The 21,391-nt window shown below is 39.7% G+C and overlaps 1 protein-coding gene across 1 annotated transcript in view; it reads right to left on the reverse strand.

The window, feature by feature from the left end:
• Window positions 1-6,072: 6,072 nt before the first annotated feature.
• Window positions 6,073-21,391, reverse strand: part of YES1 (YES proto-oncogene 1, Src family tyrosine kinase) — a 50,811-nt gene continuing 35,492 nt past the window's right edge. Inside the window, exons 3-12 of the mRNA XM_068671494.1 lie at window positions 17,575-17,674; window positions 16,437-16,535; window positions 13,461-13,564; window positions 13,133-13,282; window positions 12,760-12,915; window positions 12,306-12,485; window positions 10,402-10,478; window positions 9,910-10,063; window positions 9,198-9,329; window positions 6,073-8,370 (exon numbers count right to left, since the gene is read on the reverse strand). Of these exons, the coding sequence (XP_068527595.1) occupies window positions 8,162-8,370; window positions 9,198-9,329; window positions 9,910-10,063; window positions 10,402-10,478; window positions 12,306-12,485; window positions 12,760-12,915; window positions 13,133-13,282; window positions 13,461-13,564; window positions 16,437-16,535; window positions 17,575-17,674 (1,361 nt within the window). The 3' untranslated portion in view covers window positions 6,073-8,161. The remainder of the gene's footprint in view (window positions 8,371-9,197; window positions 9,330-9,909; window positions 10,064-10,401; window positions 10,479-12,305; window positions 12,486-12,759; window positions 12,916-13,132; window positions 13,283-13,460; window positions 13,565-16,436; window positions 16,536-17,574; window positions 17,675-21,391) is intronic.

A 21,391-nucleotide genomic window follows, 5' to 3' on the forward strand; every position in this document is an offset into this window, starting at 1 on the left:
GGATTAATGAGAAGCCTTACATTCAGGCCCCATGAGCATTATCTTTCCCTCTTGCTAGGCCTACAGATCCCACAGAGCGTTCACAACAGCAGTGGTGGCCAAGTGCACAGCACCTTTCTCTGGTCCGATTTGCTGAGCACACAGATGTGCATGCACTAGTGGTATCCACAGTGCTTTGATACTCACCAGTGCCTCTGTTTCTGTTAAATGACATTTGTTTCCCCAAAGATTAAAACACATCAATGCAGATAACACAAAAATTATGAACGAAATAGATGCTGAAACATGCAGTTGGTATCAACCACCCATCCGGAGTGCTCTCAGTGGTCATTTTCACACTTCCCACCCTTAGCACCTTATGCGTTCAGAGTTTCCAAGAATAAAACCTGCAATGTTTTGTGACAATGCACAGCCTACACATTTGTTACCTTCCATTTCACAACAGCACCCCCAGCACATCTCACCAGCAGAGCGTTGCTGGTGAGCTCTCTGTGGAAGCCAACAGAGCTGTTGGCAATTTCTTCCGTGGCTCTTTTGAGCACTGGTAGCACAAGCAACTGCAAAGCACACTAGGATTTCCTGACTCAATACAGCAAAATACCAGTAGCAGAATGACTGGGGCCCTATCTGCAGGTGATGCTGAGAGAAGTAACCCTTTCCCTGCGAGCCTGATGTATCAGTGTTGAACCACTCACTTGGCACCCAGGTCTAGGTGGCCACTCTCTGTCTAGTTGCATGGCCAAGTTTCATCTCACACTTGTCTGTTTCTGGATGCTGATCCCTTCCTCAAAGCATGTATTAATTACAAAAGGCTTCCAAGAGGAAGAGTTTCACTTGTATCCCTTCTGCCACATAGGGAAACAAAACTGCCACCAGTGTAAGCTCTAAACCGATGGCCCAGGATGCTGTGGAAGAGACAGAGGCTGTTGGATCCCATCTCCTTTGGAAAAAGCAGCACTTCTATAAATGCCTTCCCCTGCAAGTAACTGCAGCATCTCCCAGAGCTGTTCTGGTACTCGTACTGAGTCTAAGGAATACAGGACCATGAGTCCAGTTCTGTAAGGTCTCTCCTGTTCAGAGTATTTGTTTATATCCAAGAAACTACTTGTGTAGGTGTCTCTTTGTGTGATTCTGGGCAAGACACTTGCCTGTGCCTCAGTTCCTCCACTGTTCCCACCTGAACTGTGCGGAGTACATCCCATCCCACTTGCCTTGGATGCAATGAATCCTGTCCTAGGGTGACTGAGGTCATGCAGGTGTGCAGGCAGGTCATACCAAGCTCATTTCACCCGTAAAGATGGAAGGATGTTCAGCATCTTGCATCCTCGGGGCTGGAGCAGCAGGTAACAGGCAAGGAGGATTGCAGGCTCAAATCTTAGGCTGACTAAAAATAATAATGAATCCTTACAGAAGCTTAAAATAGCTGAGTGGGTAGTTGCCAGATTGCTAGTTGAATTTATATATATGTGTGTGTGTGAGTGTGTGTGTTGAAGTTTAGCTATAAGAAACAATTGCAAAGGTAGGCTGAGAGAGGAAAAGCCATGATATCATGAGGCCACAGATCTGTGGGTGTTCAGCTGATTTCTTGGAGGTTTTTTTTGGAGCTATGCAGCAGTGTCAGTGAAACACCAGACTTGAGTGGCAAAGGAACTGCTTGTACTGCGGCCTAGGGCACCCACTGGCTGAAAAGGGTAACAGAAAGGCCTTATAAAATACTGCTGCAAACCAATACTGTATGAAACACACAAACAAACAAACAAAATCCCATGCAACTCAGCTCTGCCTCTGCATGACAGCATGGCCTTTTGCATGCACAGGAGAGAGGAGATCCTTAGCTACCCTCCCAGGAGGCGAAAAGCACAGACTTCTGCTTTGAAAGTGCAGCTGGTGGAAGGACGGGGAATGAGTGACCCCACAGAGGAAGAGTTCTGTATAAACAAGGGCGATGCTTACATAAATAAAAACACTAAGTAGAAACCCCATTCAACTCACTCTGATCACAATTCTAAAAAGAGTTCCCTCATGTATTTTTGCTTGGATTTCTATCCGCACTGTCAGGGCTGCATCATGCCCCAAGGTCCCTTACAGACCCCTGTCCTGAGGCAAGGGGTGACAGGTCCAGATGTGGCAGCAGGATGGGAAGTGCCCACCCCATGCATCTGGGCTGCACCTCAGCTGGGCCCAGGCTGAGCGTGACAGGGGCTGGCAGGGTTTAATCCAGGTTTTTCCATTTTTCAGAGTAGGTAGGTGTCTGCTGTGGGGCATAATGGGAAATTACTGCAGGCTTTCCTTAGGAAATCCCATCTTTGAGACCAGGAGTCTTGTTTGATAGGAGGTACTAAAACTCACCCATCTTCAAGGTAGCTCCCAAGCCCTATATTTTGTCTGCTGCTCAGTCACAGTCTTCAGCTTGATCCTGGATTAGTCAAGATACCCTGCCTTGATTTCCCATTTGGAGATAATGAAACCAATCTCATTGGCCTCATTGGAAATGCTATGTTGGGTATAGAAATGCTATAAACACTATGGGGTAAGATGGCAGATGCCTTGAAACCCCAAAGAGAGATGCTGCCTGCCAGTAGGTTTCCACTACTGCCTGGCAGAACAGTGTCAATTTTGGGATGAAGAACAGATGAGGGTTGTGCCAGCTTGTTGCTAATCTAAGAGCACCTGCACAAAGCAGGCTGCTCTGTCCAAGTGGATTTGTATCTTATTAACCTCCTGAATGCCATCAGCCACCCCTGAACTGCAGAGACCGTCATTCCTTCTTACCTACCTCAATAGACAGTTGAACTTGGGGCAAATCTATTGCTAGGTATATGTGGGCTTGCTCACAAAATATTGCACAACATTTTGAAAAGGCTGGGGCCATTCTAATGACAGTGGCACCAGGGATTATATGTAGCCTAACAGTAGTCTGATTATTATGATCTTAAACCCGGTGAAGCTGAACTTTGGTGTTGTATGAAAAAATATCTTTCTTTGTAAATGGCTGTCCTTTGATACAGGTGGCAAGATGAAACGCACTGATTTTGATGGGATGACCTTAACAAATAGCACTGAATGAAAAAGTAAATACTGAAAGCATTTCTACTGTACTTTGCAGTCCTTTAGCATGAAGAATATACATTTATGCCAGTCATAAGCCAGTTTGAAAGAGACAGTCACTCCTCAGTGCTTCTGAACACTGAAACAGAGAAGCACCATCAGCCACCAACCCCCTGGAAGACTGCCCTAAATGTGAATGAGCGTGGGGGTACTGAACAAGCAGTGAATGCTGCACGTGGCACCTGTTGAGGCCCAGGAAAAAAGGGAGTTGTTAGCACAGACGGGATGGATTTTCAGGGATCCATCTGCCAGCATGCACTTATCAGTAGCCTCAGGGAGAGACTCAGTGACCTAGCAGCAGGGCACAAAGGAGAGGGGTGAAGTCTCCCACTGCGAGTAGCTTTCTGATAGAAAAGGGAATGCTTTCACAGCAGTTAGCTCCAGTGCTGGTGCATGACTGATTCATCATGAATGCTTGTACTCAGGTTTCCCTTTTAAATTTGCAGTCTGTTCTTCAGGCCCTGCTGAGTTTAACTAGGTAACTGTCTCCTCTCCTTTAGGGAGAACAAATCAAAAGCAGCACAAGGGCCAACGCGTGTTTCTACTCAAAATAAATGAAATGCTTGGGGGAGACGGACCGTGTTTTATAAAAGCACACAGTGCTTTGAATAACTCGATGCCCCCAATAATAGTGGGTTTTACACTTTACCAATAAATATAACTTCAAATTTAAAGAAAACGTTTAAAACAGCCAATGTGTTATGCCCAATAAGCAAATGTTTGCACGCAGAACTGACAGGAGAAATGAGCTCAGTGGGTCACATAACGACCATGGGTCCTGTGGTGAATGCCTAACCTCTAGTAAATTCTGAAGCACTCTACACCTACACAGAGAGGAAGGAAACCTAATCCCAAATCCTACATCAATACAGCCCCACAAGGAAAAAAATACTAAATGAAGCCAGTGTCTGAAATGCCATCACTCTGAGTGCGACCTCCAGAGGCACGGATTCCTGTCAACCTGGGATCTAGAGACTGGTATCTCTCTGTATCATTTTTGCCTAAGAACTGATCAAGTTCTTAAGCCTGTATGTGTGGGTGAAGTCCTGCGTTGGGTTCCACTCCCTACCTTTAACACGACCCCTCACACTGAACAGCCACCTATGTAAGATCCAGCAGCAATCCAGGACTTGAGCTCAGAGCCCAGGTTTGCCACTCTAGGCCATTATACCACAAATAAATGCAACCACCCCATTTCCATCTACCGCCTCTTCCCATCTGGCTTAAAAAGGCATTTGCTGGAGATGTGCATCAAGAGGGTTCCCCATCCTGCACTGACTGCAAGCCTCCAGCAATGCCTGGAAAGTTGATGGCAGCTGTGTTCCTGCTCTAGGACCAGCCTGACACAGGTGCAAGATGCAAAGGCACCTGCACTTCCAGGCATTCACATAAATACGAGTCCAGGTACCCACCCCACAAGACATGAGTTAGGTAGGGAACGTATGCACATCAATTCTGGCCTTCAGCAGCTGTCCACCCAGCCCTGCCTTTGGTGCCCAAAATTACACAGTTACAAAAAATTAGCCCTAAAATCTTGACTAATTGTGTGATGATTTGAACCTGCTGTTTGCAACATGCTGCTTAGCTTAAGAGCGTGCTGTGGTTTAAACCCAAGATGACTGTGTAGCTCCACAGCAGTCCTGTGTACTGGGGGAAAGTTGGTGCAAGTACAAACATCTACAGCATCTTCAGAGAAAACATAAAAGCTGAGGGTTTTATTGGATTAAACAGATCAAAATAAATAACAAGAGTGAGGGTACATTAAGTTTAGTTATGTTTAGATTCATTCTCCATGTTTGAGGTTTCTCAATGTGGTGTTAATAACGTTTCAGAATAAACAGTATTCTAGATAGCATTCTGGCTTGTCTCTACCCTTCAGCAAACCTTTATTTATTTATTTATTTATTTATTATTCATTTTTAAAGACCTTTCTAAGGCTAGTTTTCAGCCCAGTGAAATGACATTTCAGTGGTTGCAAGGGTAAGAACACATAAGGTTCTTTTCATCGTGCTTTACACTAAAATAGGGATGTATTTTATCTAAACAGTAGGATCATAGACATTTTTATGTTTGGAAGTTTACTCAAAAGTATAAAAATATTCTTAAAATACTACAGTGTGAAAGAATGAGTGACAGAAACAATCTGCAGGCCTACCACGAAGACTGGACGCGATGACGTTCAGATGGACAATGGGGAGCACACAGATTACCAGAAATTACATGATTGTTGTCATTAAAAATAGCAAAACATCAATTACAGTACAGAACATACTTAAAATACAGTAAACCTTGCAGCTCATAGCATTGGTAAGAACACTTTTAGCGCCATGTTATGAGTTGTTATTGAAACTCAAACCATACGTTGGCAGCACTAGCTGCTTCATCTAGTGGCACTGCACACGAATTTCAGGATTTGTGATTTGAGCGCACTGGTCTTTGTGACAGCTAACAGTCCGTGAAGTTGAGATAAAACACCAGCTATCACAAGAACAGATTTACAAAGTTCCCTGAAAAAAACTGTGCAGAAGTCAGCAGTGACTGCCAACAGCAGATAAAGGGAGAGAGGGGACACGCGCCTGGCCGGCAGCGTGGCAGTGGCTGCCAGCCCAGAGCCTACTTTGGGATTTCTCATCAAAACCCCAAGCCTGTCTGTCTGTCTATCCATCGCGGGGCATTTACTTTAAGTTTAGGCAGAATAGTTCTAGCCAATTCCTCCCAAGGACTCCTGAACTGCTCTAGAACAGTTTCTAACACATCGTGAACTCAGCGTCTTTTACGGAAGTACATTAAAACAGTTTACAGAGGATAAAAATACACCCTGAAGTCATCAAGACAGCTATAGATTCAAAGTTCAGTTTTCCCTTTTATTCCCCTCCTTTCTCCCTCAATATGAAGGCTTTTGCTCTCTCCCTGCCCCATTCCCCCCTCTTCATCCCCCCCCCCCCCCCCCCCCAAATAAGCAGATGCAATCAAGGAGAAATTTATTTTGAACCAATTCTGCAAAACAGTTCAACAATGCCATACTTTATAAAAATACTTAGTTACATAATTAAACTTATTACTATTTATATAAAAAGTGTGAATGTGAATTTTAAACTCTGTTAGGGTAAGAACCACATCAAGATCCTCAGGTGAAACAAATAAATTTTCATAAACATACAAACTCTTTTGGAGAAGTCTTATAATACACAACCATTTACAATGAACACGTTCATTAAGTTAGTGTTTTATTCCTTTGCTATACAAGTGTTATTACAATGAACTGTTCCATTCTGTAATTAAAATCCAAACAATGCCAGTGTCATTTTTGGCATTTGTTGTTATAGCTGTATTAATACATAAACTCATATGATTGTGTTATTTATTTTAAAATATTTAGAAAAATTAAAATTCCATTGTATTTTTCGATTTTTGTTGTGTCTTTTTTTGTTTGTTTTGTTTTTCTTACATAAAGCCCTTTTAAAATTTGATAACCACAGATGTACAGGTGATGAGTGATGATGAAGGAAAATTGAAAATGATGGCACTGTACTTACAAAGATCTGTTTGGTAGCTGGATTCAGTGTAGTGTAAACCCATGAAAAAAGGTAGGTTTAGTACCGGAACTATATTACCAACTTTTCTGAAATTCATTTGTTGGATAGCTTTACAATGCTAATATAAATTCAAACCCGATAGATACGTAAGAGTTTAGTGTTTCAAAATTAAAGTATATAAGCTTGATCAGAAATTCAAAAATGTCATGCAAATTGTTGAGTAAAAGACATGATGTTATTGCTTGATATGTCAGTAGCCAAAGAAAATAAATCTAGATGTCGTGTGAGCTGGGCTGAAAGCCAGCAAATTTCAATGTCACTATATTCGGACAATATTAAATATATTTTCTCCCTTTAGTTTTTAAACTTTCACATTTTCTTTATTTTTATTTAAATAATTCTGTAGGAAGGGCATAAGTGGGAAGAGCAACTGTGTGTAAGGGTGTCTTAATAGTCAAGAAAAGCAAAAGTGCAATCAAATCCCTGAACTAGTGACAATTAACATTTGTGGCACCCACCCTTGCTAACACATATAAGCCACATACAACAGTACCGAATCTGTCTCTGCAAAAGGACTAAGAAGTGGCCATTTACCAGCTTCAATCTTGCTTTCATGGTGAGCTTTGTTCAGGTAGTCTTCCCATACAAAAGCTCTCTGTAGGATCGGAGCTTAAAAGATAAAAGGATTTCCCCCCATGATTGTATCACATAGTTTCAAGTTCAAATATCATCATACTTTAGCAACATAATTTTATAAAATATTACCTCATTTTCTAGTTACCTTCATTATTCTTAATTAGCTATGCAGAAAGAAAAAAGAAAAATCTCTCATGCTACTTTCCAGTTATATTAATACAAGTATTAACACAGTGCATTATGCTCTCTAATTTCACTATTGAGGTCTACCATTTAGATCAAGTTTGTCATTCTCTGTTCCAATTTCTCTTTTAACCTGCCTACCCTAATTAAGTCCATGCAAGAGGAAGCTTATGGATCAAGACTATGTATCAAATATGGTTGTACCATCTTAAGGGGAGGTATGGGGGACGGGACACGTAATTTTGAACACAGGAAGTTTTACAGAACTGGAATAGCATTGCTTGGTCCCACGAAGTTCTTCTGCTTTAAAAATGTCCTACCCCAAGATCACTTTAATTCCAGACAATTCCCTCCTTAGTAAATGATTAAATGTTGGAAAAATAAAGGATTTGAAATTGTTGTTTTTTTCTGCTATCATTCACACCAACACTCATTTTACTAGCCCGTATTTTCAGTAAGCTTCCTTTGGACCCTGAAGTAAGTTGGGAAATAGGAAAAAAAAAAAACATGTCATTGGTAAATTAGATTATAACATTTTAAAAGTGGTTTTGTGCAACTGTATTATGAAATTCCAGTTTGCCATTAAGAGCATGCAAAGTAGCGAAGATTTTCTTTCCTTTGATTCCTTATAGACGTCAGGAATTCTTTGCAAGTCTTTTACATTTGGCAGATTTGTGCATGTTATATAGACTGTTGGCTTATAAATTGTCTCCAGGCTGGTACTGTGGTTCTGTAGCAGTAAAGTAGTCCTCCAAGAAAGACTGAATATATTCAAATGTTGGTCTCTCATCAGGGTCCTTCTTCCAACACAGTTTCATTAACTCATGAAGAGACTCTGGGCAGCCCTGTGGGCAAGGCATCCTATATCCACGTTCCACTTGTTCCAGAACTTCCCGATTCACCATCCCTAATAAAAAGAAAGCATTTTACCTTTGAATGTCATTATACGAAGAACAGTTAGCCAAAGCTTTTCAAGTTTCTCCAGCCACAATGTTGTTTACAATGTGCATGTGAATCTACCATTTCAGAATATTTCATGAATGCATTTTATGTTGAGTGAATTTTTAAATTCTTGGATGAAATACATTTTCTGAAAATTATTTCATTGTTCTGATAATTCCTCAGTACCTGGTCCTTCCTTCATTTGTATAGTTACTTGTATGTTTTGCTACAGAACATTTACTACTGTTTTGAGCCTGCTATTTCAAAAAGGAGACTCAAGCACAGATACCTTCTGCTTGCCTAAACTTCTATTAAAGGACCACTTAATTTGATATCATTATGCCTTTTTATTATGCATATGCCTAGCAGAACTACCTTACAACTCTAGTCACAGAAAAATATCTGACAGAACATGTTATATATGCTTAGTTTCAAAAACAGGTCTGGCAGGTTCATTCTATGGATGCTTACTGTAGACTGGGAAAATGTCAACAAAAGTAGAAATTTCAGGAACAGACAGACAGGAAAACCTAAGAACACCCACTAATCTGAAAAGAACTATCAGTCACATTTGCAAATTCTATAATCTTAAAACACTTTGAGGAGCATGTAATAGTTAATCTGTAAATAAAACACGTAGCTTTGTGAACAAAGGAACCAGTGAAGTGTTACCAAGCTTTTGTCTCTGCTTGTCAACTGTGGGCTGTGGATGAAGGTAAAAAGTCAAAAAGGTAACTTCAGAAACAAAGAACACCACAAAGTAAAGGAAGATCTATTCCATTTTCCTCTTACCTGGATACGGCACTCTCCCCTTTGTTACCAGCTCTGTCAGTAAAATTCCAAATGACCACACATCTGACTTAATTGTAAACCGACCGTACAGCGCTGCTTCTGGAGCGGTCCATTTAATTGGAAATTTAGCTCCTGCAGACATCAGAAAGACAGATACTCAATTTATCCTTGGTCACGCATCGTTTACTTATGCTTCAAAATATTTTAAAAAGAATACTGCACTCAAATTTTTTTAGTTTGCTTTGTTTGACCAAATTCAAGGTAGTTCAGTATTTTAATATTTTAAGCTGGAAAGCAGTTTCAAACCAAAGTAGCAACTACTGGCTATAATTTCTGGAAGCAGTTAAGACATCTGGGATTCTTAATTAAATATGTTTCCTGAAGTGGGGTGATCTTCAGAAATTGAGGAATACCCTCTCTAGAACCTCATCTCTCTTCAAATTATAGCAAGTTTTTACCTAAAAAAAAACGTTTCAAATGTCTTTCAAAAACATAAGTAAGTTGCTAAATAATTCTGAACACAGAAAGTTTAGAAAGTTTACAAAATATGCACTTAAGCAAGAGGGACACCCAAACATAGCTATGCAAGCACACTTAGATGCATTATCTTTATTCACGCATACAGCATACATTGACACTCTGCTAAATGTAATAGCTCTAAATAATTTTAAGATAATTGGACTTATTTATTGAGTAAATAAATCAATCTTACCTTGTCTCGCAGTGTACTCATTGTCCTCTATTAACCTTGCTAAACCAAAGTCTGCTATTTTACACACAAGATTGTCTCCTACAAGAATGTTAGCTGCCCGGAGATCCCTGTGGATGTAGTTCATTCTTTCAATGTAAGCCATGCCATCGGCAATCTTAAAAATAAAGTTTTATTAAAAATTACTTTCCATGACTACATACATTTATCCTAAGCATTAAATTATATCATTTTATTTTAGGTGTATTCTCATTTGGTAAGTATAGAAAGTAAAGCACAGCTTGTGACAACATTGATTTGAGCGTGCCTGGCTCTACAGTATCTATCAATTTGTAACTGACCATTTCTTTTTGACAAATTACAAAAATCTACAACAGAAAATGTAAGAAAGAACAGTGTACAACTGCTAGTGTACAATATTTATATTTAGTTGATAGCTGATATAGTTTTAAATTTCTAGGCACAAAATATAATTTTCTTGGTTATAAAATGTACCTGAGCAGCCATATCGACGAGCTGTGGAAGTTTTAAGTACTTCCCTTCTCCTTCTTTTAGGAAGTCTAGTAAGCTGCCTGTAAAATATGACAACAGTTTGGTGAAAAACAACAGAAAAACACACTAACTTGTCCTGAAAACATGAACAAGTTTTTTTTTTTCTAGACGTTAGGATTGATGGATTCAGCTCCCAAAATCTGAGTTTGAAAATCCTCATTTACCAGAGCAATATGCATTGAGTATGCCGGTATAGTTGACTATAATTTGCAAATTTTATATAAGCACTTTTTAATCAATTTTAATAATTCAGATAACTAAACGCTGATAAAGCAGACTGCCATTTGATGATTATATTGCCTGACCTTCCTGGTATCAATGCCTTTCCTGGCTGGACTTTCCACAATTTATAATTAAACAAACAACAATTACAAAAAACAACAACAACAACAAAATCCACCTATCTGTTAGTTAAATCTTCTGCCAGCTCCAATTCTATACCAGAGAAGTGATTCTGAAATTGCTGCTTTTAATTCCTTACATGGGAAAACAAAAGTATCTTCCATACTTTACGACATATTATGTTCTCATATTTATATAACACAATTGTGTCCAGAATATTTCAGCATTAGTAGTATTTGAAATTAATTCCAAGGACCTGTGCCTTTTTTAAAGACAATAATTTTTACATGTATGTTAAAATCCTGTTTCTGACACAACAGCTTTCCATAAGGGTAGAGGAACAGACTGAATAAAGACTAATCCCTAATCTGTCTTATTGGAGTCAAAGTAAGACAGACAAAATGAAAAGTGCAGTGATGGTTTGGGAAAAAAATCACTAAATAGCAGGTCTTGCAGGGGACTCATGGCAGTAGTAATGAATTAGATCTGTCTGATGCGGTTTTAGTCTGTTGCTGTATTTTTTCATTGGAAATAAGAGCATGAAAGGCTCAAGGCTGCTTTTTCAAGGTAACATCCCTAGAAAGCAATTGTTTATCTTGATTGCCTTGCTAAAACCCGATTTCTGAACAATGAAAACTGATTTTGCATGACTAATTTAAGATCTGACAGAGACTGTCTACTGTTATTTAGAAAAAAAAACAGAAAGAAATTCTTAGATTTTCTATTCCTATGTTTTCAAACTTGTAAAACACTTTAAAATCTTTTTAAACGGGGAAAAATAAAACACACACAAAAAAAACATATTTGTGGAAGAGTACTGAACACAAGCAGCTACTCTCATGGGCTTTGGCAATACTTCTATTTTTTACCAGGATAGCAAAATTTCTCTGAGGTAAACAGACGTTTGCATTTTTCAAAATCTGGAAAAATTGCCACGAGAATCCATTTCTTCTAAATACTAATATGCTTTTAAAGGTTATTTCCACATTCAAACTAAATCTCTATTTCACTATCAGGGGGATATATCAATGGAAGAAGGGCGGAGGACTGAAAACAAGGAGAGATAAAGGCCAGAGTCTGCTAAAAATAGCCAACCATTTTAAAATTCATCACTCTTCTAGACAAGAAACAAAACAAAACAAAACAACTAATTCTGTTGTTGTGAGCATGAACAGAAGGAAGGCATACTCTTGTAATAGTATTTGTACTATACCACCCAATTTAAATATACCAGGCAGTATGCACTAAATAAATGAGGAAAAATGAAATGAAATGAAATGAAATCATGTACTTGGAAGATTAGCAAGGGTGACACAGATGCATCAAAAAATTCATGCCTCCACCCATGATCTAAATCGGAACTGCTTCAAGTAGGTCAAGCATTGCTCATTTTAATTTAATCAGAATTATCATTTTAAACCTAACATTAATTAAACATTTAATTTGTTCCTGGGGTTTTAAATAATCTTTCTGATACAGTATCTTCAGACTATTCTGCCACACACCTTTTGTCATGAATTCAGTGACTATGTAGATTGGTTCCTCAGAAACAACGGCATACAGCGGAACAAGCTTGTCGTGTCGTAATTTCTTCATGATTTGAGCCTCCTGCAGGAAAGCTTCTGGCATCATTGTTCCAGGTTTTAGTGTCTTGATTGCTACTTTTGTGGTTCCATTCCATGTTCCTAGAGAAGCAAATTATATGGTATTCTCCAATACAAAACCAAAGAGGTTTTCTGCTATTTTTTTTCTTTTTGCTTCAGTTTTGTTAGGTAACAGAGAAATCTTAAATTACTAACTACATCGAATATTATTTTTAACTTTATGTGACTGATCATAATCAATATTTTTCCTTCAATTATTTATAAGATTATCTTTTCAGATTCTAATACTGACTTACTTAAAATACTGTTAAAACATGCATACAGACAACTGAAAGATGTCAGCTTAAGCTCTTACCCATCCATACTTCACCAAAACATCCTTGGCCCAACTTAACTTCCAGCCTCAAAGATTCTCTAGGGATTTCCCATGCATCTTTTGCTAGTCCCTGTGTTTGTGGTTTCACAGTGGGACACACAGTTGTTAGCTTATGACACAGCCCATCGGCATGTTCTGGAAAATGAAAAAAAAAAAAAAAAAGCTTAATAGTTAAACAGGGTAACACTAGCAGAAGTAACATCCTAATGTTGGTAAAAGAACTATTTCATTTACTGTTTGTCAAAATCAAAAAGAAACTTTGTAATTGTAGGTTAAAAACAAACTACATATGAAGTTTTTCTTCCTCATGGTAAGCACAAGCTAGTATTGGAGCACTAGAATTTTGTCTTACCTCTGTAGTGCTTCACCAACTTCTGTAGAGATTCAAATTGTGCTCTGGTTGTGATATAGTATCCACCATTGTCAAGTTTTCTGATTTTGTAGTGTTTCACATTATCACCTCTGACCTCATCCCAGTCTCGTATGGAAAGGGAGTAAGCACCTAGGAAATAAGTCATACCTGCTGTTTCACCAAAAATTTACAAATATTTTTGATGCATCTGCCCTACTGTCGTTATACACATACACGTGTGCACATGCATACGTGTAATGTAATCGACATAAAAATAGTCCTCACCCTGGGGAGAAGAGGAAGAAGAGATATACAGAGGCACACATACCTTTAGTGGTTTCACTCTCTCTTACTAAGAAAATGCCGCGCTGGTTCCCAGGATTTAAAAGGAGCCTTTCTGCATCCTTCCTGCCCATTTTACCAAAATACCACCTAGAAAAAGTTAGAGGAAATTAGTGTCAGTAAAAGTCTCCTACGCTTTTCTAGTCATATAAATAGAAGATTTATAAATCTCAAGCATTGACTGGACTACTAATATTACAAAGCAGTTACAAATCAATAAAAGTAAAAATGTCCATATAATTGGAAGATTAAGATAACCTATTTCTACATGACTCTGATTTCTATTGTTCACAAAATAAGTAAAAAGAGGCCTCTGTCTGCAAATATTATGTTTTTCTTATGGTTCAACAATAGATACCAGTAGTATTCATTGCTGAAAGTAACACCCTCCTTGTAGTAAAGTTCATAGGGCAAGCTGAATCAGATGACAACGAAATACTGTTGGTGGCATACTCAAAACACTGCAGAAGCCAAAACTACCTTCTCTAGGAAGTTTCAGCTATAAATCACAAAACAGTATTTAATGCAAAGCGGGTGTGCAGCAAGATCATCGGATCACGTTTATTCAGGTTGGAAGAGCCCCTGGGGGGTCTCTGGTCCAGCCTCCTTCTGCAAGCAGGATCAGGATCAGCTGTGAGATCTGACCTGGCTGCTGAGGGGGTGTCCAGTTCAGTCCTGAATATCCTAAACGGTGAACGCTGCATAGCTTCCATGCGCAACCTGTGCCCCTACCTGGCTGCCTGTCCTCAGGGTAAAACGCTTTTTGTTACTTCCACCTGGAACCTCCTCTGTTCAACTTCTGTTCTCTCTCATCCTTTTCCTGCACACCTCAGTAGGGGGAGCACTTTTTTCTCCTGTTCATGTAGAAATACCCTTTTGGTAGGTATCATGTAGTTCTCTCTGAGCAACACTCCATCTTTGAATTCTAATATTGAAAAGTATGGAGATGTTTTAACACATCTGCTTTTTTTCTTGCCTGAAGTTATTTCAGAAAAGGAAAGTCTTCTATTAGAAGAAAATAGTAATTTTCATTAAAATCATAAAAGTCACTAAATGAAGCAAAGTATAAATTTCCAACATTTTAATTTGGGACCGTTGTAGCATCAAGCTAATCTGGCTTTATGATTGTTGGAAGTTGGCAAAAAATGTAGGTAAGGAGGGATCATTTTGTTGGCATGTGATCAGAATGGCCTGTGCAATCAGTTAGGAATTTTAAACTTATTTTTACTTATTATTGTGGCCAAAATTTGGACATGCAAAATAAGAATTGGTCATGAGCGTACATACGCTTGAAACAACTTTGAAGTAACTCTTAGTCTTAATGAAGCAAAGTTGAACCCCAAGACTATGGCAATTTACAAACTATATTGTAAAGTGTTATTTTATTTTAGTACCTATAAAATATTAGTAGGTTTAACTTTTTTTTTTTTTTAACTAGTGTTCAACATCTACGTTATAGCAGCATTCAAAAGCCACAAGGATAATGTAAGGATAATGTATCCTATCACAAGCAGTTTGTGATATAAATGCCTTCAAGCTTAGAAAAGACCATTTAAAGAAAATCCTAGCAATCTGGGGATGTATACTGCCTTGCACTCCTAACTCCAGCCACAATCACAACACAAAATCTATAAACACAATCAAGGGAAAGGGCTAACAAATGAGCTCTAAAGCAAATGAGCTCGATTCCAAATGCTGTAGTAATATTTAATAAAATTAGCACTAGTTCTTTAAAATAGCGTCAGTTTAAAACAGCCTCCTCACTCATTACCCCTCACTCTCACCTCCAGTCATCACAAAAACCTATGACAAATCCCAAGCACCACATTTTGCTTGTCTTTAGGAGCAATAGTTCCTTTGCAGAAGCACTGCATTCTTTGTTTGCAAAGGTCTACTGTTTCCATTTTACCACTACTGCAGCCCTAATGACAACATGCTTTTACTGCATAGTTTAAAAAATGGTAATAATAATACCGATCTCATTTTTTTCCAAAAAAAAAAAAATCAATTTTAAAAGCAGATGAAATACAATAAAATAAACCATAGACCATAAAATAACAACAAGCCTGCGGCACAATCACTTTTTAATAGCAAAAATCCAGATGAGAGCAGCAGCACACTGAAGTCTCAGCTTGAGATTCAGGAAATGTCCTGGAAATTGGGCAGCTTTCCCAAAAGAGCCGCTGGAAATACGGAAGAGCCCAGATCATGTATGGGGGAATTGCTTATTTGCAGAACCATGCCTGTTTATCACAGCAAGAGCTGTGGAGCGTTACATTGCTAATACAATAACTACAATTAGTCCCTTGAAACAAGCATCACCTGAAAGTATACCCCAACTCACAATTACCAAAATAACTTTACACAATTCTGTAAGTGCTCTGGGATCTTTGTAAATAAATGTAGGAAGCACTGGTACCCAAAGTCACGAAAAATTTCCAACATAGTTGTCCCTAGTATGCCTAACAATTTCATCACCAAGAAGTTGCTATAGATGAATAGATTAACAATAGCTGTCCATACCACTGTTATTTAATAATGTGAGAACAGGTACTACCAAGGATATAGCTGATATTCAACTCAGGGTTTAGCAAGCAAAAATAAGGATAAAAACCTACAGTTGTGGATGTATGAACTCTTAACTAAAAGCATGTATTTTTGCTCAATGAGAAATACAGTGCATGTCCCACAGTTCTCACCTCCATTACTACACTCTCCCAAACTTTCTCCTTTAGCCCTGCACATGGCAAGTACAAATAAAACATTTGCAGAAGTATCCACTTTACCAGTAGTAATAATTGTATCTTTGACACTACCCACACAGCATTCCTATCCTTTAATTAGTAGTGTTATCCTACTATCCCTTCAGTGTTACATGCAAGGAATTAAGGGAACAGTATCACCACAGAGTAAAAAGGCAGAATGGATAACAAGAACAGATTGACAGGGTACAGTGTCTTACTCTTCTGCTTGAATGGAGTCTGCAGGAGCTACGTAATTGCTTGGGATGTAGCCTGTTTTTCCCGTAGCAATGGATCTTGCTTCCCACCAGTCTCCTTCCCTGCAAGGAAAGATCAGTTATCTCTTCCACACATGAACAATACATCATTCCTAACAGCTACAGCACCCTCATGTATGAAAGACAGGTTAAATTTAGGTAACATTGTATTTTAATTGAGAAGGACTCTAAAATAATTTCTGCTATACCTGAATGTATTTTCCTTTTCATTGTGAACAGTGTGAGTGCTTCTTGGTGGAACTATGTACTTTAAATGATTCTTTGTTTAAAGTAAAGTTTATCTATACATGCAAAATGCAAACCTGCAACAAAACACTTTATGATGGAGGTATGTAGACAAACTTCCCAGTTCCTAGTCTTATTCTGCCTCACCCATATCATTCTGCCTGTACAGTGACAGCAAGAAACAAAAGAAGCAGACAGTGAGCAAATAAAATTAAGAGAACTCAATGAATGAAACCTGCCCCATCTACATATTAGAACTACTAACACAGCCAAAATCTGCATGAAAAGAAGTCTTCAAAGTAAAAAAATAATTTATTTTTTACTAGGCTTCTAGAAATCAGGCCATAATAGTCCAGAACATCAAGCTACTACTAAGTTACCCTAGGGTGAGTTTTCTATGGAGGCCAGTGAGATGCGCTTCCACGGCCAGAAGTCCTCTCCTACCAGCAGGCTGCTCACTCCTGCATTTGTGGTGCAGTGCTGCCAGTTTCCCCACCTCCCTGTCAGATGGACAGGCAACACACAGAGCTTGTGACGCCTCTGCTACCCTGAAGGGAATAGCTGTGCCTTGCTGCAGAAGAATGCAAAGATGCAGCCCTATCAGCAGGGGAGGAGGCGGCTTTGGGCTTCCCCAGTCGCTACAGCTCTGCACTTGCACCCAAACACAACCTCAGCCTGAAAGTTATCACCTTCCCAGTATAATTATTTTAATCCTATGCGTGTTGCCTCTGTCATTCGAGAAAAGAAATAATCCATCTACTCTTCACTGAAACATGACACATACATTTGAAGAAGGGCTAAGGATCTATTCATTCCGAACAATGCCCAAGTGAAGTTTATGAATGAGAACACTTACGTGTTGTTTATTATCTGGAACCGTTCACCTTTCTTAAATGAAAGGTCATCTGTAGTTCTAGCTTCATAATCATATAAGGCCACAAATACAGTAACACCACCTTAGGAAAAGGAAAAAAAAAACACAGATATAGCAGTAATGCTGCAACTCTTGATTTAAGGACTTGCCCGTGAAAACAACTCATCAATTTTAATTTGGAAGCAAATTAATATTTTGGGTTCCATCTGATTTTGGCAGTTAGATCAATAACTCACTCATTTCTTTAGATAAAGGAAAGTCTATAAACAAATAACCTTAAAAAGTATATTATTTCCACAGCAAGAAAAAAGCAGATAGATACATCACTGGAAGTACCTTAACAATTAGAGTATTTAAACAGAGACACCTGTAAGAACACATTGATAGTAAAAAAAATAAAATTAAATTAAAATTAAAAAAAAAAAAGGTTAGCTTCTTTATAAAGTTAGCTTCTTTTTAAGAAGATCAATAATAAAAGATCCTACAACACAAAAACAGTCAACTGGCAGCCATTAATTATATATATATTTTTTTCCAGAAGTAGTTTGCTGTTGAACTCAGCTGTAAATAACTGTGGTAATTCCAACTTTCTGGGATTATAGAACAACGATCTCTGGAAGGAATTCAACTAGAAATACAAGCATTCTGTTGAAGACAAAGACATTTCTCTGCTTTAATACTAACATATTTTTTTAAATTCCATTAAGTATCCCAACCACTGAAGCATAGATCCATCAGTGCATTCTTCGACAGAACAATGCCAGAGATATTTCACAGGACAAGCAGCTGCGCTCCCTCAGCCCTAGGGAATTTGCTTCCCTTGTCCCCCTTCTGGTACAGGGCGTGCTGCTGAACGTGACCCACAAACATGACACAAGTGTGAGAGAATGATGGCAAGGAGGCTCCTACACTTACAGTAGGAACACATTTTCTATGCTTGAGGGAACTACTTAATAAAACTGGGCTAAAAGAAGAGAAAGAGGGGAAGGAGTACAGGCTGTATGAGATGTACGAGCCATGAGCAAAAATAAGTACCATAGCTAGAGGAAATTTAAAATCGAAAACTGCAGATGGGCAATTCAGAAACACTTCCTGAGCTCTCGAAATGCTATTTCACAGTCTAGTGGGCATTTAGGAAGCCTAATGATAATCTGAGGAATAAAATAATTAATTTTTGAAAGTACAATATTACATCTCTAACATGCACATATATGTACCAGGAAATACACAGAAGACCACCTACAGAAACAAGCTGTGTCTAATCTTAGATGCGGCAATTAGCATGACGGTGATCAGAAAGGAAGAATACGTAATGCAATGGGTATTGTCTACATCTAGTGTTATTGTACTATGGATACTATCTGACATAAAGTTCCAAATCAGTCAAATATTTTCATTTGATTTAGAGTCTTCCCGTGCTGATACTATCTCAGCAGGCCATAAACGGGAATGAATCTATAGTTCTTCTAAGGAAAATAGAAAAATCTCCCTAAGATTATAAAGTAAGTGAGGGTTTATTTTGAAGTATGACTTATAAACTGAAAATTAGACTATCCCCGAGAATTAGACTATCCCCCACCTTTGGCACTAAAAAAAATAAATGTTGTTCTCATAGTTGACTCCTGTCTGAGGGGAACAGAGGGCCTGATATGATGACTGCACCCAACCCACAGGGAAGTCTGCTGCTTCCCTGGGACCCCAGTAGGATATGTTACTAGAAAACTCCCTAGCCTGGTACAGCCTTCCAATTATTATCCTTTATTGGTTTTTCACATTAGCAGCAGCTATGAAGTATCAAAGAGAAGTCCAAGGGCGATCAAAAGGGACTTTAGAGCTTTGAGACAATTGATTAAAGAATCGGGGCACAGGCAGTGTTTTCCTCTATCTTTCCAGTAGCAGGGAACAGTATTGTAAAGAATAGACAGACCCAGCTCATCAATACAATGCAATGAGACACTGGCACAGGCTGCCCAGAGAAGCTGTGGATGCCCCATCCCTGGAGGTGTTCAAGGCCAGGCTGGATGGGGCTTTGGGCAACCTGGTCTGGTGGGAGGTGTCCTTGTCCTTGGCAAGGGGACTGGAACTGGGTGATCTTTAAGGTCCCTTCCAACCCAAACCATTCTGTGATTCTATGAATACATGGCTCCGAAGCTGGTGTCACCAGAAGTTTGGGTTTCTTGAACATGGGATTCTCGAACACCAGGCCTGCTGCTGCCTGACTGCATGCACCTTTCTCCGAGGAAGAAAAGGATTTTTGTGCAGGAGTTAGCAAGGTTGTTCAATAGTGCTTTAAACTGGATTTGAAGGAGGAAAGGGATAAAACCAGGCCTGCCTGTGCTAAACTATGGGAAGGAAAGCATGCCAAAATTTGAGGGACTGTGTGCTAGTGAGATCCTTCAGTCTGCTTCAGGAGGAGCTGGCTACAATGAAGCACATTTGAAATGTTTCTACACCAATGCACACAGCATGAGGAACAAACAAGAGGAGCTAGAAGCCTTGGCTCTGTCCCAGAGCTGACATCATTGGCTTAAACAAAACCTGCGGGAAGGAAGAGTCCTGTGACTGGTGTGCTACAATGGCCAGTTATAGGCTCTTACAAGGGACAGGCAGGGCAGGTGAGGTGGGGGGTGGTTGGACCATACAGTGCTCGCCTCTGGTAATGACACGGCTGAGAGCCTCTGTAAGGACAGTGGGACAACCAAATAAAGCTGATGTTGTTGAGAGAATCTACTACAGGCCACCCAGCCGGGATGACGACATCAAAGAATTATTCTTTAATGAACTAAGAGATACCACCCTTGTCCTTATGGGTGACTTCAACTCGCCAGACGTTAACTGGAAAAAAAACCACACAGCTGATACAAACAGGTCCAGGAGATCCTAAAACACCTTGATGTCAAACATACTCCTTCTTGGCCTCTGTCTCCAACACTGATGATGGGCTTCAGGAGTCCAAGAGCCTTGAGTTGGAGGACTGTGACCGTGGGAATGATAAACTCCCAGCCGACCCTAAACTTGTGTGGGAATCGTTGCTCCAACTGGATGCATGTAAATTTATGGGGCCCAATGGGATTCATCCCAGGGTATTCAAAAAGCTGGCTGATGTCATCATGAGACACCTCTCAATTACTTTTCAAAGTTTGCAGATGACACGAAATTGGAAGGAGCTGTTGGCTTCCTTGAGGGTAGAGAGGCCTTGCAGAGAGATCTTGACAAACCAGAGACCTGAGTATTCAGCTGCATTAATTTTAGCAACAGCAAGTGCTGGATTCTGCACCTGAGGTGGGGCAATCCTGTGTATATGTACAGACTGGTGGAGGAACGGCTGGAGAACAGCCCCGTGCCAAAAGGGATCTGGGGATTTGGTTGACAGCAAGATCCATATGAGTCAACAGTGTGCCCTGTCATCCAAAAGGGCCAACTGTGTCCTGGTGTACGTTATACATGGCACTGCTAGCTAGTCAAGGAATGGGATTGTCCCGCTCTGCTCTGGGCTGGTACATCCTCATCTTGAGTGCTGTGTGCAGTTTTGGGCACCACGATATAATAAGGACATAAAACTATTATAAAGTGTGCAAGGGAGGGCTATGAAAATGGTGAAAGGTCTAGAGGGCAAGACATATGAGGAGGAGCTAAAGTCACTCGGTTTGCTCAGCCCCGAGCAGAGCAGGCTGAGGGGAGGCCTCATGGCGGCCTGCAGCTCCCTCACGAGGGGAGCGGAGGGGCAGGCGCTGAGCTCTGCTCTCTGGGGACAGCGACAGGACCCGAGGGAACAGCATGGAGCTGGGACAGGGGAGGG

The sequence above is a fragment of the Anas acuta genome, chromosome 2 (genome assembly GCF_963932015.1).
Source record: "Anas acuta chromosome 2, bAnaAcu1.1, whole genome shotgun sequence".
In the NCBI taxonomy this organism is placed as follows: Eukaryota; Metazoa; Chordata; class Aves; order Anseriformes; family Anatidae; genus Anas; species Anas acuta.